Genomic DNA, 26,445 nt, shown 5'->3' with positions numbered 1-26,445 from the left:
ACGTCTCTTTTACATACTTTCTTACATCTCTCAGCGTTTACCAATGGCGGCGTTGTACACCTTGGTCGCGTTGCTTGTCGTACTGGTGTCTTCAGTATCGTCAAAGCATATGCTTATTGGGTGAGTCCATGTATCTTTTAAAAGGCCCATGTACATGGAATCAAGAACTGACACACCAAAAAAAAAAAAAAAATCAGCTACTTTCCAAACTGGCTTTATGCAAATTATCCTGTAGAACAAATCCCTTACACTGAATACACTCACATCAACTATGGTAAAAGATAATATGCAGCCCCACCCCCAAACCCAAAGCCAAGTGACGCTAATGATAAACATACATAACATACCAGCATTTTCAATGTTGAACGATGAAAGCAACTTGCCTTCCTTCCCGGATGACTGGGCCGTCGAAGCCTATTTGCCAAAGATTGTGGACTTGGCTCACCAAGCAGGCACCAAAATCTTACTTTCGATTGGTGGATGGACCGGCTCCCAACGGTTCAGTCCCATGGTAGCGTCTGCTGACGCTCGCAAAGCATTCATTGACTGGAATTTGAATTTCATCGAGACCTATCAAACGGACGGTGTTGATTTGGGTAAAAAAAAAGCTCTCTCTCTCTCTCTCTCTCTCTCTCTCTCACAAGAAAATCAACTATAATTCTCACACATTTGAGAAATGAATGGATAGATTGGGAGTATCCAGGCCGTCAAGGAGCCGGTTGTAATGAAGTCGCACCCAATGACGCAGAAAATTTCTTGCTGCTCTTGCAAGAACTTCGTCAGGCATTGGATCAGCGGTTCCCGGATAACCACAAGGAAGTCTCTATGGCCGTCCACGTTGATCCTTTTACCGGTCCTGATGGCACGCCCATGAAGGATGTGAGCGGCTTCGCTTCAGTCGTTGACCATATCAACTTGATGACTTATGGTAAAAAAGAACAACTGTTTATTGTGATGAACTGCTTTTTTGTATATTGACATGTGAGACGAACCCTCTTTTTCTTTAGATATCAATGGCGCATGGGCTGAAGAAACAGGTCCTAATGCACCTTTCCAATACGAAGACGGCAAGGGTGCCAGTTACTCTTTTGTTGAAAGTACGTCTATCTAGCTATTCCTTTTAAAAAAACAGAAGCGTCCCTTCCTATTTGGAATTTTGTAACTATAAAAAAAAAACTAACGAACCATCCAACACGGAAAAAAAGGCATTCGCAAGTGGAAAGAAGCAGGTATTCCAGGCGAAAAGCTGACAGCCGGTCTTGCGTTCTATGGTCGATCCATGCAAGCACAAGTGGACATGACCGAAAACCCATTGTCGCAATACCAAGCAGCCAAGGTCGGTGCACCCAAGGGCGATGCCGATGATGCTTACTGGAGCAACCCTTACTGTGCAGCAGATATCGATGGCACATCCGGTGTATGGAAGTGGCGCAACCTGCGATCGGAGGGTGTGATTTTGGATGATCTAAAGAGCCCCGGTGAGGGATGGCAACGTTATTGGGACGATGTCTCCAAGACCCCATGGCTCTTTAATGCTCAAAACAACATTTATATCTCGTACGATGATCCGCAATCGATTCAGATCAAGGTCGATCATGCTTTATGTGAAGATATTGCTGGTGTCATGGTTTGGTAAAGATTGTTTGTTTTTTGCCTCTCTTATTATCCCATCTTCTCTCTATTAATCACAATGACAACTTTCTTTAAACGCATCATAGGGACTTGCATCAAGATAATGGTGAGCTGCTCCGTGTGGCCAACACTATCCATAATGACGCCGCTCCAGAAAACTGCCCATCCGAAGCCAATACTGTCATCCATGCTTTTCCTCAAGAACAACAATCATCTGCACAAGTGGTTGCCTCTTCCTCTGTTGCTAGCATGTCTCAACAATCACCTGCTGTTGTTGTCCCCATTCCCAAAGCTTCATCCTCGGCATCCCAGGTCGCCGCCCAAAACAGCCGCACGTTCGCAGCCACATCAGGTCTGGCCATGCCAACAGCAGCAGCATCATCCAATCCCGCAGTAGCCGCATCGTCGCCTTCCTTGGTCGTCGCTCAAGAGGACTGCCCTGTCATTGGTGAGCAACGTTGTATCAGCAGTGGCCAGTCGGCTCACTGGCTTACTTGTAGCTTTAACAAGTGGGTCCAGCGCTCTTGCTCATCGGGATCGGTGTGCCATGATGATCAAGGTTTCTTGTTCTGTGGTTTCCCCAAAGTATAAATTTTATATTTTAGTTATTTTTCTGTGCTGCTATGGCTATTTATGTGATATATATATATATTTATATATACGATTTATTCATTTGAACGTTTATGCTGCTTTGAGGAGTGTGTGTGTGTGTGTGTGTGTGTGTGGCTTTTGGGATAAAAAGTAAATAATGTGCTGTGTGTGTTTATACAAAGAGCTGTCGCAGATATGTGCCAAAGAAAGATATACAAGCTTATAAACTAGAAAATGTACAAATTAAAAGGAATAGATGGGGGTTTTTTTTTTTGGAATAGAGAGTAGTGAGTTTTTTTTAAACCAAAGGCAATTGATCCTGCACATCTTCTTTGGTCCGCTTCAACCATATCGCCCTGTCGACAATGTATCTGAGCTCAACCGGATTGTTCCTGCCCGAATAGTCCCATCCAAAGACCTGCTGCGCCGCCTTACAGTAATGCTGGCCATAGCGTCGAAAGTCAGAAAACAGATCGGGCCGAAGAGCACTGAGTTGTGTGAACAATTCGATGGGTTTCTCGAAATTGAAATCGTCTGTCAGCATTACCAGTCGGTTGCAGGATTTTAGCATTGGCAGGTAGTGTTGGGCACGTTTTCTCTGTTAGAATGTAGAAAGGTGAGTATACTTTTTAAAAGGGAGGAAAAGAGTGGCTATTGCTTACTGGAAGATATTTGAGGTAGCTATGGCTTTTGTCACAAATAATCACACGGAAATGTCGTTCCAGCAACTGCTTGTGACATTTGTTCGCCAATTCATCATTGACGATGTGGATCTTGTGGGACGAGAAGAGTGATACATTGTATTTGTTTTCGCCGTCGTTGTTGTCGTCGTTGGTACCCATTATCTCTTCTTCTTCCTCTTCTTCCTCTTCTTCATCATCATCATCATCACCACTACTACTATCACTCGTGGCACTGGCTTGAGTCTGGATAAACCGCCGTGCCCTCCTTACTGTTGCCGACACTGTCTTCGTTTTTCTCTTTTTCGATTTGACCAAAAGACCCTTCTGTACGGCACTAGCAATGGTGCGCTTGCGCGTTTTGCCCAAAATATTCGTGACTGCAGTGGAGACATGGATATCTTTTTCCGTCACAGGCAACCAATCCATGACCAAACGATGCCATTCAGGCTGGTCATCTTTCGGACAGATGATCAAGAGGGGCCACTCGCTTTGGTACGCCAGAGCCACACTCAACGCTTGCAACTTTTTGCCAACCTGATCCGCAAGCAAAAGTCTTCCGTTACGTTTCAGAGCGCATCGTACTCCTTGTTGTTGGAACGGCTTGAGTGTCTTCCAAAGAGCCGAGTCACGTATGTTGCGAATCGTTTCCTCGACATCAGTTTCCCGAATATCCACCGTGTGATCCGACAAGCCCGTCTGTTCGTGCAAGACTTGTTTTAATGCGTTGGACAGCCGTATCACGTTCAGGTTTAAATTCGGGGCCAATGGGATCTGTTGGAGTGCGCGTGCATAGGCTTGCGACGTTGCAGGAAGGAGCCACCGTTGTAATGCTTCGTTCCACACGGCATTGCTAATGTTTTGTAGCGCTGGCAACAGGGTCGGATTGAGATCGGCGCGGATCGTGATTTCAGACGTGGAATGTAACCGGAATTCAATCTCGGTTTTCTTTTTGCTTGCCTTTTCGATAAAGTATTGTGCGTCCAGGTTGGGTTTGTTCATGAATCCTCCTGGTCCGCTTCCTCGACTCAGTGTCACTGCTGGTTGCGCTAGAGCATAGGCATTCGTAGGATGGACTGTGAATTTACTGGCAGACGTGTCCCATTTAAAGTATCCACACGCCTGAGTAGCACACTAATTAAATGTCGATGAGTGTCCAAAATAACAAGAATTGTTTTCCCAACTTGGAAACAATCGCACGAGATGGGGATGAACGGTGGCGTTCATTCATTCAAAAAAAAAAAAAACATATAGAAACTCTCTCAAGATGCTTACTCTCCAGAACCACTTGCCTCGATTAGGACCCGGTTTTCTCACTTCATAACTGACGCATTCTCGACCACAACGGCAATGAGGCGCGCTTGACATTTCGCTTTTCTTTTGGACAGCCGTTTGCAGACAAAAAGGAGGGTGGAGAGGACTTTGACTATATGCCGACCATCGCGCGTCTCTTTTTCGCGGGCAACCTGTTCGTGTCAAGAACGATTTTGATTGGCTAGGTCTGGTCCCTGTAATCTCTTTTCTTGTGACAATGAGGCGTCCCTACATACTACAGGCCAATGATGGGTAGAAAGGGACAAAAGTTACTGAGCCGTGCGTGGAAAAGCTTAAATATGAGACTGCTACTGCACAACAAGACAGTGAAAAGTCTGTCTATTATATACTCTATGCGGCCGCAGTAATAATGTCTAGCGATGGGGGATTTTTTCTTTAATTGAATCATTTGCCAAGGAAGAAAAAAACGTTGCTGCTGCAGCCATCAAGCCTTCAAGGGCTTTGACTTTGAGCATATTGACCAGCTTGGCTGATTTGAAAATCCAAGGAGAAGAGTATTTTTGTATACTTTAAATTAAACTTTTTTTTTCATTTACAGTCTCTTTGGAATGTTGTTCTTCTCGAAAATGTTTCTGAAGGAGAGAGAGAGAGAGAGCAAGCTTACAAGTACATAGCAAGTAGCAGATGCGAGCAAAGAGAAAGAGAGAGCAGCAGTTTTTCCATAGATCAGAAAAATGACTAAAGTATGATGATCCACTACACTACAAGCGTTTGATTCTCATGATGGAATGCAGCATCAAAGTGTAGTTACCACGCTTCGATATATGGATTAAAGTCCATAGCTATCATGCAGGATATCTCGTACCAAATGGGAACTGGGATGATCAACGCATCATTCGCTAGGTAAAAGTTTATTAATAAAAAGTGCATCAAGAATGTGTTTCATAATAACGACGTGATGATTAGTTTAAACGTAGAGAGGGCGGTTATGATGTTATCTTTGTCATTGCTATCCTTGGGGGTTTACATACTGTGGTATGAGTTACATTAGCATTGACGATGAGTTAATTTCCCACACACATACACACACACACACACACATACACGCAAAAGCATTCAAAATATTTGGGGTGCCATGAACAAGTGGGGATCGATATAAACAGTTACAGGTGGCAATAACAATGCGCTAATACTCGCCACAAGTGCATTACTTTAAAAAGAACAAGATGCATCGTTCTTTTTAAAATCATTTCTTTTGGGCACCTGCCAAAAACTTTGCTTGTATGTACGTACATGTCTCTATTCTTTCTATTACCGGATGACAAGTTATTGGAAGATTGACCTTACAATATGTAGCTTATAGGCGCAAAAGTAGTATATTACTTTTTCACGCAGAACGTATAGAAGAATGAAGCACTATCATGTTTTACGTACAAAATGAGCATGTATTCATGTTAGCAGGTATAGTAGTATTAGATAGCAATTTGATGCATTTCATTTGTTTTAAAAACTGACATCAGAAGAAGGTGTGTAAGTCTCCAAACAAACCTGCAAACTAAAATAAAAGAGCATGTATGTATGTGTATGTAATGGTGTATCTTTAGCAGCAGAAGCAGCCACCAGCAGGCATCTTATAATCTCACGACGACAAAGAAAACATCATCGTCTCAATCTCTTTCATTTCCTTTCAGCGGCTGCTTCATGTACTACTACTACTACTTGCTCTTCTCCTACAGGGCAACTCCTCTCTCTTCCCCCCCCTGCAAGTTCAGGTATTATAATTTCCTTTAATTTAACTATGAGTTAATAAGACAACGAGAGAGAGAGAGAGAGAGAGAGAGAGAGAGAGAGAGTCTCTTGTTCGGTTCTAGGGCGTGGTCAAGCAAGCAAAGTTTTCTATGTGACATCTTTCTCTCTAATTTCTTGTACATACATAATCATAGGTGGGGGGTTGCTTCTAACTCATCTTCGGAAGGGCCCTGCCTGCTGCTGCTATGTGCCAAGTAAAAAAAAGGATGTGTTTACCCTGTTGAAATAAAAAAACTGTTTTTTGTTTGTTTATTTTGTTTGTTTATGTTGTGGTTAGTATGTGCCTCGGTTGACTGCATCCCCGTCATAGCTGTCCATTGCGGTGGTGATGCGAAATAGTGGTGATAGTAGCAATAATCTCTTTTTGACATTTAAAAACTGTTTCTTACCCGTGTGACTTTTGTGCCACTGTTCGATAAACGTATTTCCTTCCCTCCTCTTTTCCTTTGGGTCGTATGCCCCGACCACCAAGCGACGATCGCTCTGATTCTTTTTTTTTGGCACATACACTTCCTTTGAGACCGGTGTTGTATATACATCATTCAGTCCTTGCCCTTGAAAGAACGTGCGACGTTGTGATCGCGCTAAGTAGACAGAAACTGACAGACGGAGATACTGCTGTATGTACGCATGTGTTTATAAAGTATAGTAGTGAGAATGGAATAGAATATTTCATTTTTTAGTGAGATTTGTGTTGCTGGCAATGGTGGTCCGCACAATATGCAGATGGGATTAAACAAAAGCAAGACCAAACATGGTTAGTACGAGGAAAAAAAAACTCAAAAAGAGAACACACACACTCCCCCAAAAAAGAAAGAGAAACCATACTCTGCCCACCCCCACACCCGTATTTGACATGCGCATACACGCACTCATAACAGAAAAGACACCCAGTTTCCCTGCTTTTTTTACCATTTTGGTTAAGCTCGCAAAAAAAGCCATCCGTCCAAAAGCCATCCAGACCTTTTTTACATGTAAGCTTTTGGTCAAGATTTGACTCTTCTTTTCTCCCCTCTCTTTCTCTCTTTCTCTCTTCTTTCTTCGTTTGTGTTGTGTTGCGCTTAGTCCATCTTACCCTTCCCCGCCAAACTTCTGTACAGTTCATCCCACCTCGCATCCCGTTCTTCTTCTTGTCTGCACACAACTCGTTCCCACTCTCCTCTCCCCGCCGCTCAAATATCATGAAAGAAGCTACTACTACTACTACTACTACTACTACTAACGCAAGGTAAAATGACACATTTGTTTATTTGACACACATAGAGAAACTCAAAGTGGGCCTGTCTTGTGTGTGTTATCTACTGCCACACATGCTATTCATTATACTAAAATGATCACTTAGCAATCAAGGTGAACTGCGTCAAAAGGATAGAAAGACGATGATGCGCCACAAGGTGTCAAAGCACCACGTCAGAACTTTTCAAATCGCAGTCAAACGACCTGCAGAAACATGCAGCAGGAGGAGTACAGCTCATCATCATCATCATCACACGACCACCACCACCACAACAACCCACGCTCAACCAGACATTCACGCTATCGCCAGGCAACTCAAGCAACGTCTCTCAAAAGCCTTGTCGAAACTCGCAGGTGCCCATGAAGATGATGATGATGATGGTAGTAGTGACGATAGTACCAGCAAACGCAACGACAACAACAACAACCCTACTGCTGTTACTGATGGTGCTAGCAGTGATGATGCTACGTCTGCTGTCATGGAAACAAAACCCTTGTTGTTATCGCGATTGAACAATCTGACGTTGCTAAAGCAATACTTGACGTTTGTTGCCCAGGAGACGGGTACTCGTGTGGATATCAAACAAACAGGCGACAATGGCTGTGGCGGCAACGGCAATAACCACAAGATTGAAATTACTGTACCAGAAAAAAGGTTAAAAGAAGAGAACAAGATCCGTACCTGTCTACGACGAGACAAAGATGGTGAGACTGCCACCATTAGCAACATGAAAAGGTGTGATGCTGCGCGTTTGGGTGCTCGTTTGATTGAATCGCATGTTCACAGCTATAATACAAGAATGCGTTCTGTGATTGACAAGGACACTGTGAGCACTACTACATCTTTTGCAAAGCAAAAAGAAGGATCCGACAAGAACAAGATCAGTCAAGTACCATCAACAACGGAACAAGGAGAAAAGGACGTACCAGAGAAAAAGAAGACAACAGCACCATCAGTCGTGCAAACAAGAGAAGGTAAAAAGCGAATGGCTCTCTCTCTCTCTCTCTGTGTGTGTTTGTGTAATGTGATACAAGTGGAGGGAAAAGTTGAAAGCGTGACAGACAGCAAGGACAGGTGCTAACTTTAGAAAAATCCCTCAGAAGAACAAAAACCAGCTAATGCACCCCGTTTGGCAACCCGGCGCAGTGCTTTATCGGATCGACGCCGGCGGCCCGGTCGACCACCGACCACGAAGCGACTTATGGAACAACAACAACAACAACCCGCACTTTTACGACGCAGCTCGCGCCATGTCATGTCTTACACAAGTGTTGTCAAATGCATTTGTGATACGCCGGATGAAGAGTTCGGACCTATGGTTCAATGCGACGACTGTCAGCGATGGCTCCATCTCGACTGTTTAAAAATGAGTGAAGCCGCATTGGGCAAAACGTTTCGATGTCCACTCTGCTTTGTTGCATTGGGCGGTTGCAAAGAAACGAACAAGCTTGTCAGTTCAATGACCTGGCGCTTTGCTGCACGTCGACAAAGTGAACAAATGGCCGCCGCTGCTGCCGCCGCTGCTGCAGCTGCTAAAAAGGGTCCAACCACCGATGATGATGATGATGTGTTGTCTTGCTCTTCTGATGGTGACGATGATTCAGAATCGAATGATTATAACTTGAACAATGCGCCTCCACCGCCACCTCTTTTGCAACAACGAGGACGCCGTCGTCATCGTCGCCGATTTGAAAAGCCACAACCATCTCAACAACAAGTAGGACGAGTCATGCTGTCCATTGTGACACCGCCATCATCATCGTCATCATCAACAGCAATTGAAGCATTGACCGCAGCAGAAGTAGCAGAACAGCACCATTCTACGGCCGCCATGGATTTGGATGATCACTGTAGTACAACCAGTAGCAGTGATGACAATAGCCCTAGTGAAGCCAGTACGCCTGAACAAACGTTCTATCCGACCGATCCGTTCGATGCCATGGATACCGACAATCAACAACAACAACAACAGCAAGAACCACAAGAAATGGCTTTGGATTTCGATAGCATCGAATTTCTTTCCCGTCTCGTTTATCTCCAATCATTGGATTCAATGCAAAAAGAAGTATTTGCTCCCAACGCATCTGATGTATTCTTGTATGAAGATTCGTAAGTTCTCTATCTCTCTCTCTGTTTGTGTGTATAAAGACACTCTGTCTTAAGACTAAATCTGTAATAGGAATAACAAGCGGGATACTGCTACCGCTACGACCTCGGGAGGAGCAGTAGGCGATCCGGCAACAGTGATTATGATGAAAAAGACAGTAGGAGGAGGCCTTAACACGCCAGGTGTCATCCCTAGGTACCCATCCGATACGTTGCCATCTTCAATGTGTCCTCAGCTATTGAAGGAATTCTCGTTCGATTCTGGTCCATTCTGGAAAACCATGCGTTGATTGTCCTTTAAAAGTCTCTTCTCTCCCCCACATCTCATGTTTGTATATGTATATACCCCAGTTTATAATTGTTTCCCAAAAATCACATCATCATCTTCATCTTTCATACAAAAAATATTTATTTTCAACCTCCCACCCACTTTTATTTTGTGTAATATAAAAAAAACCTTATGCTCTCGCCTCTCTCTCTCTCTCTTTACATTTCCTTCTAATCGAAAGAAAGACTTGCAGTTTTATGGAGAAAAAAAAATGATATTAATAAAACCATATAACATTGTAAATACTAATAATAATAATAAATATTTCCTTTCTATTTTTTAAGCAAAGTCATCATTTCTCGATACAATTCTTCTTCAGTCCAAGGCACTAGTTCAAAGCTTTCGTCTTCTTGGTCGTCCTCCTCGTCATCATCCTGATTGGATGTCTCGTCGCTGACCGGTTTTTGTTTCTTTGGATCCTCGTCTTGATCAATACATGCAAACACTTGTTCGCTACCACTCTCCGACGTTGTTGTTGTTGTTGTTGTTGAGGGTGTGTTTGTCCCTGAAGTAGTAGTAGCAGTTTTTGCTGTTGTTTGACCATCGCCGTGTTCACGTCCTCCTTCTTCTTCTTCTGTGACGATATGACGTTTAGTGTGCTTATTCTTTTTTTTATGGGATTCGACGACGACAAATGGCTTTTGTTGAGCCCGTTGGCTCCACATGAGACACTTTTGTAATGACTCGAACCAATCATGGTTTGTATCCTTACGAGAGATCGTCGGCATGGCATAACGTGAAAATGTGATGCTAATATGGTCACCACCTAAAAATAACACAACCAAAACCAAAGAATTCAGAGCCACAGACGTATATATACACGCATATCTGGTTATAATTTTTTGCTCAAGATGTAGGAGAAAAAGTATACTACTTACGTCTAAGCTCGACCCGATATTTGCCATCAAAGCTACAATACGCTGTAGACCGTGCGGTGGATCGTACTACCACACGGACCGTGGTTGTATGTGGCAGTAGCATGGGTCTAAAATTGAGCGTGTGAGCACAGATGGGTGTAATAAGGATAGCAGGTACGCATGGATGGCACAAAGATCCGCCCGCGGATAACTAACAGTTGGTGTTGTTCACTTTTAGCTTTTTTTTTTGGTTGCAATCCGTTTTCTTTTGGCAACTTTAGTGTGGTCTGTATTAATACTTACAGAATAAGCAGTGGAGCCAGTGGGGGTGGCTATCACCAATCCATCCGCTTCGACTGTACACAAGTGTTGTTCATCACCAAACAATTCCAACGTGGCCATATAAGACGACGGGCCTCGATCCACGACTAGTTCATTCAATACTTGGAAATTTTCACCAGGCACGGTCGTGTAGCATGGGATTGGTCGTGTGTGGCTATCATCGTCATCATTATTCTGAGTGGCCTCGTCGTTTGTCGCCTCTTGCTCTCCATCTTGGTTAATCACATGATCCTTCATCCACTCGGTTTCCATGAGCTGCCACTGACACCGCATGTCTTTGCCGTCACTTTGCGCTTTACGCGTCCATATAGCACCTGTAATAGCACACTGTTTGGCTTCACGGGTCTTGCAGTAGTCCGGATCATCCACATAGCGATAGATGGTGCATGAGAGACGCATCCTTAGTGCGATGCGTGGACCTTTCCCACTAAACACTTCGTGGAGCGACTTTTGATATTCCTTGAAAGGGAATGGTGTCAAAAAGCTAAGTGATCCGAGATGGAATGGAATGATAGGGGGTACGTAGGTCTGGAATAACCAAGACGTGAACAAAACGGTTCCATCGCCTCCTAACTGTCATGCCCCGTTATACACAATGGTTTAATAAGGTGATGTATATAAAAGGAAAGGGAGCTGTTTGCCATACAGTGCCGTTGCTGATGATACTTTAAAAAATGAACATACCAGAATAATCAAATGGAACATTTCTGGACTCTTGAAACATAGCTTGGGTGTCCAAAACTTGAGATGTTTTTTAAAAACGTCGTTTTGTTTTACTAATTCCTGATACCCAAATCGCTTTGAGTTTTCCAAGTGTCCATCCACATAACTTTTTGACGAAAAACTTTTTGTTAGATTCTTCTTTATCATTCAATGAGAACTAGAATTAATACACGTTACACTGTAAATGGCTCCTCCCTTCCAGACGATTGCGTGGTAATGATCCATTCGGCTACTTGACGTGTATATCGAACAAGCGAGTTATCATATGGCTTGGTCATGATCATGATTGTGTCCATATGCTTCTCCCAGTTCATCCAGTGCTTGACTTGATAAATAGGGTATAGTTAGGCTCGTATGTATGGATATTTTGTACAGTTAGTAGCATTTTCTTTAAACATACTATTAAGATTATTGCCGAGGTTTGTAATGCTTTGTTCCGTGAGTGGGGCCGCTGGTCCTGCAGTCCGATGTCTTTTGGATTCGTGTACGATTCCTTCTGCCATGTCTTTTTATTTTTTGACGTTACAGTCGTCGTCCGGATTGTGGGGAATATAGTAATAATAAGAAGAAAAGAGGGGCAGACGTAACAGCAATATTAGCTGGCAGGGGGCCTCGTTTGATGTCGGATGCCATGTAGTGTTTGTTATATATTTGGCTTTAGAAAAAATGGCCGCGGGTTGAAAAACATATTCCATTGTCATTTCAACTGACAGCATCATTCGATTTATGCTATCACGTATAGACAGTTCTGTTTGTTTGATGGTTACACAGCCATATGGAGTAAGCTTCTCCAGCACAAGTGTAAGGGATTGGGCTGAGCGAGTATAATATAAATGTATGTATTCAGTAAACCGAGAAAGTTAAAAGGGAGGGAGGGATATATATGGGGAATGAAAATGCCAGGGATGTAAAAGAAAGAAAGAAAGAAATGCTATGTACAAAAGTGAAAATGAAGTTCAAGATGAAACTACTACTGATCCGATATTTCTTCCAAGACATTGCACAGAGTCGACTTGTCCAAGGGTATGTAAAACACCTCTGTGCCATCCGCCGACCGTTTGGCATGAATGATCTTGTGATCAATGAATTCCGTGAGCAACGATCGCAATTGAGTGTCGTTTGACACCAAAAAGCTTTCACGACACGCATCATAATAGCGATGATACGGTAATCCCATCGACTCGTTAGCTCTTGCCGTATCGTTTCCTTCCATTTCCATCTCCATCAACTGATGTTCTGCCAATACCCGGAACACGCCACGGCCATTAGACGTCAAGGACCGCAACACATACTGGATGCCACGCGCACCGCCCAATTCTCCAGACCGCATCAACAATGAGTTTTCAAAGCTTGTTTCAACCAAATAATCATCAAATGTCGTTGCGTCGTGCCAGAGCCAATTGAATCGGGACGTCTTGACATTGTCCCACAACAACCCGGCATTGATATGATCAATCGTGGCAATCAAATGAATGTTGGGCGTGTCTGCCAACATTGATAATGCTTGTTGTGATCGTTCGTTACGTAATGTGCTGCCGTCAATGTTGTGGACAATCAGATAGAGGCGTTCGTAGCTACGGTTTTCATCCATGAAATAGTTGCTGATCAATGCTACAAGATCTTGCATTTGTGCGGGTGGGGAAGCAGTGACGTCCAGCGCATCGACGACCAGTTTGGATAAGCTAGCCTTGATGGTGATGGAAGGGAAAAATCCATTGATCATAAGGACGACACCATCGGTCATGGACGATTGCACAAAATCGTTGACAAGCCGTCGTTTCGAACCATAGCCATATAACAACAGATTGAACCCGGCATGGAGTTTAAAGTACCATTCGTTGAAATGTAACTTGTGCATTGAAAACAAGGTGGCAATGTCGTCAGCATGTTTGGCCAGTGCCATTGTCTCGAGAATGTCATAGAATTCTTGTGGTTCCAGCACAGGCAGTTTTGACATGGTGTTGTTGGACGTTTGGGATTTGCCCTGTAAGGCTTGGAAATAGCCTTCAGTTCCAACCAACACATCCGTGTCATGATCTTCTTCGTCGTCGCTTTCTTCCTCTTTTTCTTCATCGTCGTCTTCGTCACTTTGTCGGTCGTCTTTTAAAAGTTCAATCTGTCGTTGTATCCGTCGTCGTTTTCCGTGATCCACAGATTGTTTGGCAGTAGAGCGTTTACTACCACCCTTTCTTGTAGTAGTAGTAGTAGTAGTACTTTCTTGTTGCTCCTCCATAGCCTTTTTCATCATGGATTGCATAGACTTGCCATGTTGTTTCCTGAATCCAAATATCGATCGACCCGTATTGTTTTCTTTATCTTCGACAGCAGAATCTTCATCAGCCTCGTTGGTGTCGTCGTCGTCTTGGTCGGCGTCGTCATTTGCTGTTCCTTCTTTTTCATTTTGTTGACGCTGACGAGTACGTGAATGTTTCTGTGGATGCGTAGTACCTGACGATGCTTCATTGGAATGGGAACGTAAAAGGGTATAGTGATGTTCAACGTCTTCACTCATGCCTTGTTCTTCTCGTTCTTTCTGCTGTTGCTCTTGTTGTTTTTGTAATTGGAGTTGTTCTTGTAACTTGGCTTCATAATTACGACGACTGACACGAATCACTCGACTTGCTGCAGATCGTTTGGTCGTAGTTGTTGTTGATGCTTTTTCTTCCGTAAGGCCAAGTTCTGCAGCCTTGTCTACTCCCATTCGACGCGACGATAATGATCGTTTCTTTGTGCCTCCTCTTCCGCCTTTCCTCTTGATTTGTTTGCCCAATGCTTCTTCTTTCTGTATAGTTTCGGCATCGACAGCAGACACAATGTGCGTTTCGATCGCGTCGTCCCCTTGTATAATGACAGGTACAGTTGTTGAATCCGCCATTTATTTATCTTTTTACTTTTTACAGTGTGAAGAAGAGGAAAGTAAGGGCGTCTAACTTGAAATTATTATCAAATATTTTTTTTTTCAGGTCAGACACAGTACAATTAAAGCAAATGGGGAAATTTTTTGATTGTATATGTACAGTTTACAGATTAATAATATAGAACAAGTTGTTTTATGACAGTAGCAGTAAGTGTATGGATTGTTTGGAGAAGATGGAGATATGTATAGAAAACGACGGATTTGAGGATGAGGAGCAAGTGGTGGTACTGGCCGGGGGGATGGGGTGGGTGGCTATCTTTAGGCGAGATAATGCTTATACGATGACGATCTGATATTACCATTTGTTTCTTCATTGTAGAGATACTTGCTTCTTGTGGAGGATGATGGCTGTTTCTTTGTATAATGGTCGTCAGCAGCAATTGATAATCGATGCATACGACGAGTAATGCGATCTTCATCCACAATGTCATTGTCGACTTTATCATGATAGTCGAGCCCATTGGCTACGACTGTATTGCGTCGCATACGTAGCCGTGCTTGGCGTGCTTCTGCCTCTTGTTGTCGCTGTTCTTCATGCTGTGGGTGGTATTGATGGTATGTTGTTCGGGTAGCACGCGTAGTAGTAGTAGAAGTAGAAGAAGGATGGTGATGATGCTCAGCTGTGCTTTGACGTCGTTGTCGGATACTGTTCAAAAGTTCCTTTGCCGTTTCAGTGACCGATTTGCCTGTTGCCGTAGTAGGGGATGGTGGCAGGTCAAGGTCGCCTGCTGTGATAATTGTACTATGCTATGTGTTTTTGTTAGATAGTGCATTTAGCAACAAGATATTTAAGGTTCCCCCATCGTTAAACTATAACCGATATTTTGTTCGTTTTTTCTTACTCTCTTTCGTAATTTTTCTGCTGTCATCGTATGCTGCGGTTGTTGTTGTCCATTACCATAATTGCCACTACTAGTGCTACTGGTATTACGCGTGGGTGACAGCCGTCTTAATCGTCGCTTATTACGATCATCAGACATCAATTCAGTATTCATAGTACTGTTCGCGGCTGACGACGACAACGTGTGTCTCCTTGATGAGATTGATTGACGATACTGTGCGGATGGCTGCTGTTTGTTGGACATCTCTTTCACACTACTACTATGGTTGTCGTTGTTGTTGGTATTTTTACAAAGATCTGCACGACGCATGTACGACACACGTTCCGTTTGATTCTCAACCTCCATCTTCTTCTCTTCTCCTTTTTCTTCCACATGATGATTGTGGTGATAGTACTGCTTGTTATTGCCATGTGACAAAGCATCAGAGCCTGTTGCCGTGGCAGAAAAATAAGGAGATATTGTAGTAGCTTCTGAGTTTGATGATGATGAAGATAGAATGGGAGCTGTTGTTGTCTCTTCATGATAGGGTCTGCTCGTCTTTTCATGCCGGGTTTCTCGCATTGAGAGAGTTCGTGCCCGTACACTTTGAAAGACAGGCATACGATCGACAATGGGTTTATTGCTGGTATCCATGTTGTCAACACTGTCCTGAGGACGGTGAGAGGTTGTAGTTGTAGTCGGCGGTGGCGACGAGGGATTTTCTTCAATCGGCGTAAACGACCAACGACGTCGTCTCTTATCATTGTCATTCAGCTGTTGTTGATGCTCGTCTGTCTGCAACAGTTTATTGGCACGCACTTTAAGTAAAGAAAGTCGTCGTTCAATGATGGCATCACTATCGCGTCGCAAAGCCAACATGCCCTCCATATCCAAACTCTGCCGCTTTTGCTGGACTTTTTCTTCACTAGCAGAGATCATGCGTGTTCGCTGTTGTTGATTCCGAGGTTGTTGTGGTACTGCTACGAGTGGTGGTGGTGCTGCTCTGGTGTTATTATTCGTGGTAGTGATACTACTGTGTCTACGTTCATCAACCAGTTGTTGACGGCGAGTGGCGTACGTTTGCTCTGTTTTCAAAGATCGTTCCATGGCTTCAAGTAACTCGCGCGTCTTTTGTGCAGACTTGGATAGCATTTCGTTCATGCGTTCGTCGCTGTCCATATTGTGATCAGAGACTCCCGCTCTTGTAGTATTGGTAGCATTAGTGGTAGCTGGTGCTGGTGCTGGTGCTGCTGTGGATACGTTTGACGATGCGCGATGTTGTTTTTGCTGCTGCCTTTTACTGTCTTGTCTAATCTTCCTAATATGTTTATATCGGCTAAGTTGTAACTTTTTGCTTACAATATCAAGTTTTGTTTTACCTTTCCGGAATAGTCGGTGTTAGTGGAGGTTGTTGTCGTAGTTGCTGTTGGCCAGGAGTAGTAGATCGAGGCGCGCGACTTGCAGGCCGCGACATGATACCTTCCAGCATGACTGGATCGATAAAATCGTTAAGGTCACTTGCCACCAAGTCGAATGATACATCCTCATCACCTAATATCAAAAACCGTAACGCTCCATTTTGAGCACACCCGTCGATGATTGTAGATATTAACAAAAAAGAAGAAAAGATCTTTATACCATCGTTTATTTTCTTAAACAACATAACGCTTTCACTTCTATTGTTGTTTGGGTTACGACTGGACGAAGAATCACTGGCCTGAGAAGCCGTGTCATCATGTCGCTTAAGACGCCAATCGATATTTTCGGTGCTGCAAGGAGACCCGGACGAATAACGATGAGGCACTGGAGTGACTAGTGCACGCATAAGGCGATGCAATTCGTCATCGTCTACACTTTGGAAACTGATTCGATATCCATGATTGTTGCCATTGCTACTGTTGATGTTATTGCTATTATTGTAGTGGAGATTGGAACCAGGCGTGTAACGGCCATCCTGTTCAAGAATGCTGTCGAGGTCGGTGAAATCATCGCCAATGGCATCGACTCGACCACCATTCGGCATTACTATTATGGTTATTATTATTTATATTTGTGTGTGTTTGCGTGAGGGAGACTCGGAAAATGTGTGTTTAGACAACAAAGAAATAACAGGGGAAGAGAGGGTGGGTGAGTGAGAAAGAATTATAAAGAAATGGGTATTATGTACGCATTCACTCAAAAGCATGCTTTTTCTGTCACACACAAGCATTGCGAGTTTAGGGAGGGAATAGCGGCGCTTGGACCTCGAAAACAGTTACTGTTTTTGCAACAGCATGGATGGCGAGTGGTTCCACACTAACAATAGATAATGCATAAATACATGCGTGCGTTTCCTAGACACACAGAGAGACCACTAGCTATCATGACCAAGTAGTAGCAATAGGGCTCTCTTTGTTTTCACTTACCTGTCCAATTAATTTCACCCGCCCATCCCAGTTCATTAAGTGGAGGACCTGCAGAACCAAGTATCTGTCTCCATCTCTGATCGTTCTCTTCATCTTTTTGTTGGCCCTGCTCTTGCTGCTGCTGTTGCGCATATTTGGATCCTTCGGACTTGAGTAGTTCCATCGTAGATGCCATGATAAGCTTTATATCTGAAGCATCTGATAGCTCATCACAGAGCGGAATCAGGCACTCATCCACGGTGACACGGACATACTCGCGTCCTGCTGCTGCAGTTTTTAGATTCTCACTAAACATGTCATATACATGAATAAGCAATCCTTGATAGATTGAATATCCTATTGCAGACCATTCATATCAGTCAATCGATCTTTTTTTGTTGATTGTGTTTAAAAAAAGGGTCAGCAGAGAAGTATTGACCGTTTTACCTATAAAGATAAAACCAAAGCGTACGAGATCCAATTTGTTTGCTGCTCTGACAAGACTGGTCATTTTCCTTGCAATCTCGGAGCAATTTTCCGAAGCCCGGATATGATCGTACCGGCCATTACAAATGTTGTCAATGAAGGGTCTGTATAACATTAAGGTGACGCCGTAATAACAAACCGTCAGTGGCCACGCCTTTTCTTCTGGTATAATGTCTTGTGCTGAAAACGCGTCAAACCATCGTGTCAGTTCACACTGTAACCGTTGCAACAACTGTTCCACAGCCGCTGCTCCTGCTCCTGTGGTTGTTGTTGCTGTCGACGACGACGATGACGACGGTGATTGATGAAGATAGTACTTGGCCTGTGGCGTGTAAATTGTCCTTAAGATTTCACCAAGAATGCAGGATAGTTTTGTCAGATAGATAAAGATAACGTGATGGTGATAATCATCTGATGATGAATGCGGTAGCGTTGGCAAGGCAATGTCGCAGTCGGCATCGGCAATTGCAAGTGGACGACCCATGGCTGCAGCGTTCCATCGATCAATATTGTACACGGCGCACCATATTCGTTTGTACCAGTTCAGTTGCTTTTCGTCTTGGATGGTAGAAGGAGGATTTGTTGCTAGTCGGTGTAATCGAAACTCTTGAGCCTATATTCTCAATCAATTTAAAGTAATTTTTTTGGCTCATCATCTTGACAAGAACACATTACACAGTGGAACAATTGTGCTTACCATCCTGACAGCCAAGCCGCTAAAAACCCAGTTACGATTCTGATCGGTGGCCACAACGGGCTGTGCACAAATCAAGATAAGCGCTTGAACTGTTGCCAGTCGCGAAACGAAATATTCATCTTTGATGAGGTCGGCGGCCTTGTCCGTAAAGTATCTGAACGCAGTGTCGCGACTCGGTTTGTTAGTTTCAAACAAGGGATCCTTTGCTGATAGTCGATAGCAGGTGTAAGCGCACATGGCGTATACAAGTGATTGTGAAATCGTAGTAGCGCTAATGCAGTCACTGCTGCTAACATTGTTATGCTTCTTAGCATTATATATTGCAAAAAACGCGCTCTTGTCAATAACAGGCATCGTAATAGTATGGATGTTAAAAAACCTATGGTCCTTTAAAAATTAGAAAGGGGGTTTGTCTGTCATCCAACAATAAAACCTTTAGGATACGTACTTGTGGAGTAATGAATCGATCAAAGACGACTCCGTTGTTAATGTTCCTAGTTTGTATGATGGTGGTGGCGATGGCGATGATAGTGTGTTTCTTTTGACCGCAGGATGATCTTCGTCATCGCTTTCATCTTTGTCTTGCTTACTGTGTTCTTGATCGTCCTCGTCGGCTAGTATATTCTTTATACAGAGGGCAGAAGACGAATTGGGCCGCTTTCGTTTCTTATCTTGCATCTGCTGTAGCAAATGCTCCATTTTCTCCAGTCGTGTTTCGAGACTTTCGATGTATCTGGAGAATTTTGCAACAGTTGTAAATATATAAAGAAAACCATTAGATCAAGAGCCCTTGGCCATCTTTTCGATATCAACATCTGAAATTGTACTTTACCCTTTCGGTGGTCCTCGTTTTTTAGCTGTCTAAAAATGAAGTCGGTTAGGGATGGCAGTTGTAGTTAAATTTCGTTGTACTACTTTTTTTCTCCCTGGTAATACTTTTGTACATTTACATCATTAAAAGTGCAATTCCACTGGTATTGTCGACACGTAGTGCATGGCTGCGTCGTGTTTACATCACATCTATTGAGGAAAAGGGAGGAGGAGGGCAGGATTGTTACTAATTGCATCAAATGGATTACACGCCATAGTGAGTAAATAGCCGGCTGTGCGGATCATACTTTATCTTTTTCCGTCGACACGTGTCACCTGATATTTAAGTAGATGGTGCTTGATTTAGAAAAAGCCCAAGAAACAAAAAGACAGACAGACAGACAGACAGACAGAAAACTGATCTTATTGCTTACACGCTCGAGTAATACGCGTGCGACGAGGTGGCGTTGTCAGATCAATCGTCTCGGAATGGCTTTGTATAATAGTAGAAGAAGAACCACTCGTTGCAGTTATGGCAGGAGCGAGCAACGGCGGTGATTTGGAAATGGTATTGGTAGCAGCAGTAGTAGTAGTAGCAGTAGTGAAGGTTGGCTGAGGAGCTGCTGATTTAGTCGAATGACTTGTCGAATGTTGTTTGGATCGCAAAGTTGATTCCATGTTTTCCTTTAGAGTAACTATCAAGAATGTTGCAAGAATAAAATAGAAGGAAAGAAAGAGTGTGCGCAATAAAGAGGAAACGACAATATATTGTATATTGCATCGTTTTTGTACCTGTCTTTACCCGCTGGATGAAGAATGATTTCTCAGGAATCTTTTCCGAATCTTCCGTAACATTGGTGCGGTCAATCAGATTAGCCGCGTCGGGAGCCGAAGTGGCGGTTGTACGACTTGCCCTGTCTTGACAGATCAGATGTCCTGCATCATCGTCGTGTGATTCCCTTATTCGCTTGGTTACCAAAGAATTGCAGTCCTTTTTCTCTCACACGACTGGGAAAGGCTCCAATATAGGTGTATAACATTAACAGACACGACTATACTAACTTTTTACGTTTTTGTTTTCGTGTCGCCATTAATCCATAGATTTGGAAATTTCAATCGTCATTCGTAAGATCGAATTTGATCTGCTTAATGATAAAGCATACGATGTACAAGGAAGGAAGATTTTATAACTCACACATCTTTTTATGCTGTTTATTACTGATGAATGGATAAGAGCATCAGTTACGTGTATTGGATACCTGATACACTAAACCTGTCCGTATTATAGATATCGTGCTTCCAACGATGGTTAGAAAGCAAAACAGACAGAAGGAACAAAACAGCGATAAGCGTCACAGCAACATCTCTGATGATTGCCACCCTGTTTGTAAACAACGTCCGGAGCCAATTTCGTTGTCGCCTTTTTTTTTTCTCTTAAAAGCAAGGACCATGAACCTTACTGCGTACTGTATATTTTGCAATGTCTGATTTGATATCTTCGGCTATTATTTTCCGCAAATATTCGCTATCTAACAGATAGCCTATAATGTTCTATCGTCATCTTATTTATAAAGCAAGAAAAGAGATATCAGTAACTGTTGTTTTTTAGTTTGGTGATTGCTATGGCTGTGTTAACTATTACTGGATCGAGCATGAATTATATCAATAATTGATTACAAATAGCTCGAATTAAGCATAGTCAATTAATCATTCACCTCATTATCACATAACAATAAATATATCGATGCAACCGCTCATCGTGACGCCGGTCGAGCTTGCCCTTCGTGAAGTTTCTTTGTATGGTGCCACCTGTTTTGACCCCCAACTAAAAGCAATTAATATCTACTGAATTATTGGTATAAAAGTGTACAGGACGTCTTATTTGTGTTTCATCGTTATGTTGTTTTATCACTGATGTTTGCGATACTACCAAGAATATCTTTTGTGGTTGAGCACACTGCAAAATCTGAGATTTGGTTTGAGTGGGTCCTTGGAGGGACCTTCGTGCTCCTATTTGCTCTCTTGTGCATGGCCATGTCAACGAGGGCAATAAGTAACGCACATCCAGTAGCAGGAGAGATTATCGACAAGTGTACGTATACGGAGTACTGCCTCAATTAGAAATATGAAACGAGAGAAAGAGGAAGATTACTTTATAGTAGAAATTCAATAGTACACTCATGAACTATAGCATAACTGAACGTTGTTCGTGTAGTCTGTGCGCATTAAAGAGACAAGCCAAGAGGACCTCTTGATCCGCGGAGTTTGCCTCCCTTCGTTCGGAACCTTTTTCTTTTTCATCTATACATAAAAGACCTTGGAAATAATATGAACAGCATGCGCAAGTCCAATCGACCGAACTCTGCCGGATCAACAAGCAGTGGTCGCATGCAACGTATTGTTTCACAGGCAACAGCTCGACTTTCGTCAGATACAATAACTGAACCCGAGTATCACGATGGCAGCCACGATGGACTTGTTCGGTATCGCTTACAAGGTGCACTTACTGCAATCGCGATATCGCCTGACAGTGAAGCTGTAGCAGTAGCTGGACGTGATGGTACAAAAGGAATTACACGAAACTTTTCTTCATAATGACCCCTATCTAATAGTGTTTTACTGCAATTTTTATGATATTCTGTTTTTTCAGTTTTAAAGATCTTGGCTGTAAACCCAAACCAGGTACGCGAAGTATTAAATTTGCGTGCAGGTAGCCATTTAAGCACCAACTATAACAGCAACGACGTCAAATGGGGAAACAATGGTACACATGGAGTCTCTCTTTTATTGTAACCTTCGTGACTAAGTGCAATATGTCCTCGAGCTAACAAACTCTGTAACGTGTACTGCAGCAACGAAAACCAAGCTGGCAACAGCTGCAACAAACGGTGCAATTATTTTGTGGGATATCAACAGAACCACGGGTCGTCGGGCAGGTAAAGTACAAGAAGGGGGGGGGACTCAGTGATGTGAAAGAGTTAGGGTAAAATCATAATTGCACTCACTAAGCGAATAACAACAACTTATGCATAATTTTCTTGATTTCCACCACAGAACGTGTCATTAACGAACATTCGCGTGCTGTAAACCGTGTCTGCTTTCAACCGGACAATGGTAATATCCTGCTAAGCGCATCACAAGATGGAACCATGAAATGTTGGGATTTGCGTGACCCCAAGCTCGCTTCCCGGTATCGATTTGAGGGCAAGTCAGAATCAGTACGCGATGTACAATTCAATCCTGTTCATCAACATGAATTTGCTGCTGCGTTTGAAACGGGTACAATTCAGGTAAAATATAAGAAGGATCATGTGCGTTGTGTCTATAATGTGTGACATTAAATACTATGTATTCTTTTTTTATCTAAGAAATGGGATATGCGAAATCCAAAAGCTCTTTACGAACGCAAATTTAGCGCACATAATGGACCTTGTCTGACAGTGGATTGGCATCCATCAGGACGTTTCGTAGCTAGTGGAGGCCGCGACAAGACAATTAAAGTATGGGACATGAGTGTGGATAGTCGAAGGCCAATGTATACGATCCGAACAATGTCATCAGTATCTCGTATTCAGTGGCGACCTGGCAATGAGCATGAAATCACGTCATGTGCACTATTGACAGATAATCGTATACATGTCTGGGATATACGACGGCCTCATATTGCCAAATACGCTTTTGATATTCATGATACAGCGCCTACAGGTAGAGTCTTATTGTAGTTACTCCTGTAAGAAGCTTCACTCTAATCCTTTCGATATGTATACATTTATTATAGGGTTTCAATGGCTCAATTCTGATGTTTTATATTCATGCGCCTCCAAAGACAAAACCTTCATACGACAAGAGATTCACCACGCATATGAACCTATCAACGGATTACGACGAAACGGCACAGGATGGAATATTCAAGGCGATCTTGCTTTTACAGTGAACAGAAGTTCACGAGAAAATTTCGTTGATGAATCCCTCGTTCCTACCAAGCCGACACAGCCTAAGAAATGGAAAAAAACAAGCGCAAAACTGACCATTGAAGACGAGGTTATCCAGTATCTTCCACCCCAAAGTTGCGGCATTGCGCATTTACCTCTTTTCGACTTTGAAGCGTTCTCGTTGTTTGCGGAACATTATGATTGTTCCAGCGATGATATTTTGGCGTCATGTGAAAAGAATAGCGAGGTTGCTTGGAAATTGGGTCGATATCGGACATCACAAACATGGAAAATCATTGCTTTGCTTTTCCAGCCCGGTGAGGATGATGATGATGATGATGATGATGATGATGATGATGATGATGATGGAGAAAAAGAAACGGAAGAAGATAATGCTGTGGTGCAATCATTAGCGTCACAACATCAACAACAGGTAAAATGTTACTATTAGTTATTATTTATTTCCCATATCCTTTGTGTTTTATGCTCAGTATGTTAACGCTATATTAGACTGATGGATCAAGTGAATCTGAATCATCATCAGACGAAAATGATGATGACGATGGAACGGATAATAGTGCCGACGACTTAGAAACACAATCAAGCGCAGTCTATTCAGAAGACACGACCCATCTCTGGTCAATCTGGCAACATCAAGGCGTTGTAAATGACTTACTGGACTATTACACGGAAGAGGTACTTTCTGCGGAAAAGGATTTAGAGCTAGTGCATATACAAAAGATGATGAAGTTAAAAATGATTTTTTAGGGTGATGTGCAGATGTGTGTCACACTATATCTTGTCCTTCGACATCATATCCATGTTAATGCGGATCGCCTCGAAGACTGGTTCGCTGCTTATATTGGTGAATCTATGATCTGTTACTTAAAATGATATGATACGACCACGAATGATCTTTGCTAAATATGTTAACGCTCTATATGTAGATCTTCTTCACCGATTTAAGCTCTGGACAACTGCAACAGCAGTGATCAATTCTTGTCCAGTTGCACGGATAAGAGAGCGTAATGAGGTAAGTGCATCATTTCTTCTCGCAGGAAAACAAAATAGCTGTTGCGCTAAATGCGACTCAATTTTATTTATATCAAGAACGCTACTACAATCAATATTGCATGTAACAACTGTTTCAAGTTGGTGATGGGCACACCACAAGGTGCCTGGGCTTGTGACAAATGTCATCAACTGCTGAACCCATGCTCAATTTGGTAAATCAAAGTTTTTGTTGGGCGCTTTTAGAATGGTTGGATAACTTGTATATCTTTAGCCATCAAACGGTACGTGGATTGTATGTCTGGTGTCAAGGATGCAATCATGGTGGCCATTTAGAGCATATGCGTGAGTGGTTTAACCATGAATCCATGTGTCCCACAGGTTGTGGTCACTCTTGTACACTAAAACCATTGATTACGACCTTGAGCCATCTAAAATCAACGAATACCACTGGCATTACTACCACCGCAGCAGCCTCTTAAGAAATAGACGAACTTCTCTCTCTCTCTGTCTTTTGTACATAATATATACCCTCGCTTTCAATATTGGCGACTCTTCTTCTCCCTCGTTTACCCGTTCTCTTTAACCTGTCGCCTTATTTCAAGACTGAATTATTTTTTAAAATTTCCTAGCTAAAGCAAAAGAGGCTCTAATATTAGTTTTGCTCATTACCGCTTTTAACCGACTGTAATACTGTACTTATTGTACTTTCTTTTTACTCGAGTAGTTTATCTGGTGAGTGACTTCCACATCCTTTTTTTAGTTTACAAGCCGAGATTGGCGGTCTTTTCTTCTCGCGTGCATGGACATTCAACAGTTTCATTTTTATGATGTCAAATCCTAATAAAAATGAATATGCATCATGGGGTGATTAAAGCTGAAAGCACGTCGTCTATATTTGGCAAGAGAAGTGCTACGGGTATGAGTTTTTTTTCTTACGCGTACGAGGAATTCTAAGCGGGTTTTTACAGGTACGAGTATTTTGCTAAAGGGACTGAACAGCATATGCGTACGAGTCTTTGTCTATCCATCAATCTTCCGTTTTTTTGGATGGCCTTGTAGAATAATTAGCTATTGTCATACTTCTTGATGTAAAACTGCTCGCTAAATGAGTGCTATGGATTTAATTACGCTGTTTTTTTCGAGATCGTACAGGATTCTGTTCTGCCACTATACAGTAATGGCATATATAAGTTTTGCATTCCATCTTTTCTTTAAGTTCTTGGCCTTTTCCCAATATTAGATGGCACACTAAGCTCGATATCAGGATTTCAATCAATCAAGCAATTCATTTGTTTGTGTGGAGGGAGTTTTCTACCGAGTCCACATAGGTAACAATTACTTATAAAAGAACTCTGGGCAGCGCTCTTTTACGCGACGAGTTTTTTTTACCTGGTTTCACGTGTAAAGCATTCCCTGAGCATAAGCTGTTGCAGTAGGGAATCGGTGTTTATTATAAAAAGGTAAAAGGGAAAAGAAGACATAAGAGATTTAAGACGCTAATTCGTGTGAGAGTAAGTATAAGGTGAATAACGGTAATTGCGTCTGAAAGAGAAAAATACAGTAGAATTGAGATAAACAAATGGGTTGTTACAACAGGAAAAAGGTAATGAAAACTGTCAGATACTATTTATACGTTTCTATAAACAATGGAGCGAAAATATGCACTTTTCCACATGCGAGTTCGTGCATAAGACGTGAGATCTTCAACACCTTCTATCTGCATTAGATCCTATTCATTTGGATTTTTGCTCCTTTTACCTTCTTCTAGATCTTTAGCTATAGATAAAATGGCTGTTTCGGGTGC

General features: G+C 42.6%; 9 protein-coding genes across 9 annotated transcripts; 3 read left to right on the top strand and 6 right to left on the bottom strand.

The window, feature by feature from the left end:
- Positions 1–43: 43 nt before the first annotated feature.
- On the top strand, positions 44–2,413 carry BDB00DRAFT_942534 (glycosyl hydrolases family 18-domain-containing protein; the record flags this gene model as incomplete). The annotated part of the gene is made up of 7 exons (XM_053129406.1): positions 44–120; positions 198–274; positions 351–596; positions 689–928; positions 1,008–1,097; positions 1,206–1,632; positions 1,719–2,413. 7 exons carry the CDS (start codon positions 44–46, stop codon positions 2,221–2,223), a joined length of 1,662 nt encoding a protein of 553 aa, XP_052974331.1. The 3' UTR covers positions 2,224–2,413.
- Positions 2,331–4,325, bottom strand: BDB00DRAFT_942533 (uncharacterized protein). The gene is made up of 3 exons (XM_053129405.1): positions 4,179–4,325; positions 2,886–4,037; positions 2,331–2,821 (listed from the first exon to the last, which is right to left on the bottom strand). The coding sequence occupies exons 1-3, from the start codon at positions 4,269–4,271 to the stop codon at positions 2,522–2,524; spliced, it is 1,545 nt and encodes a 514-aa protein (XP_052974330.1). The 5' UTR covers positions 4,272–4,325; the 3' UTR covers positions 2,331–2,521.
- A 3,490-nt stretch (positions 4,326–7,815) lies between these two features.
- BDB00DRAFT_68803 (uncharacterized protein) lies at positions 7,816–9,634 on the top strand. Its single transcript, XM_053118169.1, has 3 exons — positions 7,816–7,928; positions 8,045–8,198; positions 8,325–9,634. The coding sequence occupies exons 1-3, from the start codon at positions 7,926–7,928 to the stop codon at positions 9,335–9,337; spliced, it is 1,170 nt and encodes a 389-aa protein (XP_052974329.1). The 5' UTR covers positions 7,816–7,925; the 3' UTR covers positions 9,338–9,634.
- A 296-nt stretch (positions 9,635–9,930) lies between these two features.
- BDB00DRAFT_877836 (ATP-NAD kinase-like domain-containing protein) lies at positions 9,931–12,083 on the bottom strand (the record flags this gene model as incomplete). The annotated part of the gene is made up of 6 exons (XM_053127662.1): positions 9,931–10,424; positions 10,537–10,726; positions 10,819–11,430; positions 11,542–11,686; positions 11,758–11,905; positions 11,981–12,083. 6 exons carry the CDS (start codon positions 12,081–12,083, stop codon positions 9,931–9,933), a joined length of 1,692 nt encoding a protein of 563 aa, XP_052974328.1.
- A 467-nt stretch (positions 12,084–12,550) lies between these two features.
- On the bottom strand, positions 12,551–13,813 carry BDB00DRAFT_773242 (origin recognition complex subunit 2-domain-containing protein; the record flags this gene model as incomplete). The annotated part of the gene is made up of 1 exon (XM_053120086.1): positions 12,551–13,813. One exon carries the CDS (start codon positions 13,811–13,813, stop codon positions 12,551–12,553), a length of 1,263 nt encoding a protein of 420 aa, XP_052974327.1.
- Positions 13,814–14,509: 696 nt separating this feature from the next.
- Positions 14,510–16,817, bottom strand: BDB00DRAFT_68786 (uncharacterized protein). The gene is made up of 3 exons (XM_053118168.1): positions 16,698–16,817; positions 15,340–16,622; positions 14,510–15,244 (listed from the first exon to the last, which is right to left on the bottom strand). Exons 2-3 carry the CDS (start codon positions 16,495–16,497, stop codon positions 14,756–14,758), a joined length of 1,647 nt encoding a protein of 548 aa, XP_052974326.1. The 5' UTR covers positions 16,498–16,622; positions 16,698–16,817; the 3' UTR covers positions 14,510–14,755.
- Positions 16,596–17,764, bottom strand: BDB00DRAFT_68752 (uncharacterized protein). Its single transcript, XM_053118167.1, has 3 exons — positions 17,724–17,764; positions 16,957–17,613; positions 16,596–16,869 (listed from the first exon to the last, which is right to left on the bottom strand). The coding sequence occupies exons 2-3, from the start codon at positions 17,339–17,341 to the stop codon at positions 16,694–16,696; spliced, it is 561 nt and encodes a 186-aa protein (XP_052974325.1). The 5' UTR covers positions 17,342–17,613; positions 17,724–17,764; the 3' UTR covers positions 16,596–16,693.
- Positions 17,457–20,500, bottom strand: BDB00DRAFT_68721 (fungal-specific transcription factor domain-containing protein). The gene is made up of 9 exons (XM_053118166.1): positions 20,130–20,500; positions 20,004–20,031; positions 19,836–19,905; positions 19,718–19,746; positions 19,334–19,618; positions 18,886–19,264; positions 18,150–18,801; positions 17,724–18,059; positions 17,457–17,613 (listed from the first exon to the last, which is right to left on the bottom strand). The coding sequence occupies exons 1-9, from the start codon at positions 20,371–20,373 to the stop codon at positions 17,573–17,575; spliced, it is 2,064 nt and encodes a 687-aa protein (XP_052974324.1). The 5' UTR covers positions 20,374–20,500; the 3' UTR covers positions 17,457–17,572.
- A 1,462-nt stretch (positions 20,501–21,962) lies between these two features.
- Positions 21,963–25,506, top strand: BDB00DRAFT_850189 (WD40-repeat-containing domain protein). Its single transcript, XM_053125415.1, has 11 exons — positions 21,963–22,255; positions 22,346–22,459; positions 22,548–22,631; positions 22,750–22,985; positions 23,064–23,400; positions 23,474–24,060; positions 24,138–24,323; positions 24,396–24,492; positions 24,575–24,660; positions 24,738–24,853; positions 24,913–25,506. The coding sequence occupies exons 1-11, from the start codon at positions 22,024–22,026 to the stop codon at positions 25,118–25,120; spliced, it is 2,283 nt and encodes a 760-aa protein (XP_052974323.1). The 5' UTR covers positions 21,963–22,023; the 3' UTR covers positions 25,121–25,506.
- The last annotated feature ends 939 nt before the right edge of the window (positions 25,507–26,445 follow it).

This window comes from Zychaea mexicana (genome assembly GCF_025766255.1).
Source record: "Zychaea mexicana strain RSA 1403 chromosome Unknown BDB00scaffold_118, whole genome shotgun sequence".
NCBI lineage: Eukaryota > Fungi > Mucoromycota > Mucoromycetes > Mucorales > Lichtheimiaceae > Zychaea > Zychaea mexicana.
The sequence above is the reverse complement of the archived record's forward strand: the minus strand, read 5'-3'. Positions and strand labels throughout refer to the sequence as shown.

Bases quoted from the DNA above. Each gene is read 5' to 3' on its own strand.
- BDB00DRAFT_68721 (XM_053118166.1), bottom strand. From the start codon at position 20,373: ATGGAATCAACTTTGCGATCCAAACAACATTCGACAAGTCATTCGACT. The intron at 19,906-20,003 runs GTATGATCCGCA...TTTCCTCAATAG, and splicing joins TGTCGACGGAAAAAGATAAA to ATGTGATGTAAACACGACGC. The intron at 19,747-19,835 runs GTAAATGTACAA...CTTCATTTTTAG, and splicing joins GGAATTGCACTTTTAATGAT to ACAGCTAAAAAACGAGGACC.
- BDB00DRAFT_850189 (XM_053125415.1), top strand. From the start codon at position 22,024: ATGAACAGCATGCGCAAGTCCAATCGACCGAACTCTGCCGGATCAACA. The intron at 24,324-24,395 runs GTACTTTCTGCG...ATGATTTTTTAG, and splicing joins TGGACTATTACACGGAAGAG to GGTGATGTGCAGATGTGTGT. The intron at 24,493-24,574 runs GTGAATCTATGA...CTCTATATGTAG, and splicing joins CTGGTTCGCTGCTTATATTG to ATCTTCTTCACCGATTTAAG.
- BDB00DRAFT_68786 (XM_053118168.1), bottom strand. From the start codon at position 16,497: ATGGACAGCGACGAACGCATGAACGAAATGCTATCCAAGTCTGCACAA. The intron at 15,245-15,339 runs GTAAGAAAAAAC...AAAAACACATAG, and splicing joins CAGAAAAATTACGAAAGAGA to CATAGTACAATTATCACAGC.
- BDB00DRAFT_68752 (XM_053118167.1), bottom strand. From the start codon at position 17,341: ATGCCGAATGGTGGTCGAGTCGATGCCATTGGCGATGATTTCACCGAC. The intron at 16,870-16,956 runs GTATAAAGATCT...TTTTGATATTAG, and splicing joins GTTTAAGAAAATAAACGATG to GTGATGAGGATGTATCATTC.
- BDB00DRAFT_942533 (XM_053129405.1), bottom strand. From the start codon at position 4,271: ATGTCAAGCGCGCCTCATTGCCGTTGTGGTCGAGAATGCGTCAGTTAT. The intron at 4,038-4,178 runs GTAAGCATCTTG...ACATTTAATTAG, and splicing joins GAGGCAAGTGGTTCTGGAGA to TGTGCTACTCAGGCGTGTGG. The intron at 2,822-2,885 runs GTAAGCAATAGC...ACATTCTAACAG, and splicing joins GCTACCTCAAATATCTTCCA to AGAAAACGTGCCCAACACTA.
- BDB00DRAFT_68803 (XM_053118169.1), top strand. The intron at 8,199-8,324 runs GTAAAAAGCGAA...AAAATCCCTCAG, and splicing joins AGTCGTGCAAACAAGAGAAG to AAGAACAAAAACCAGCTAAT.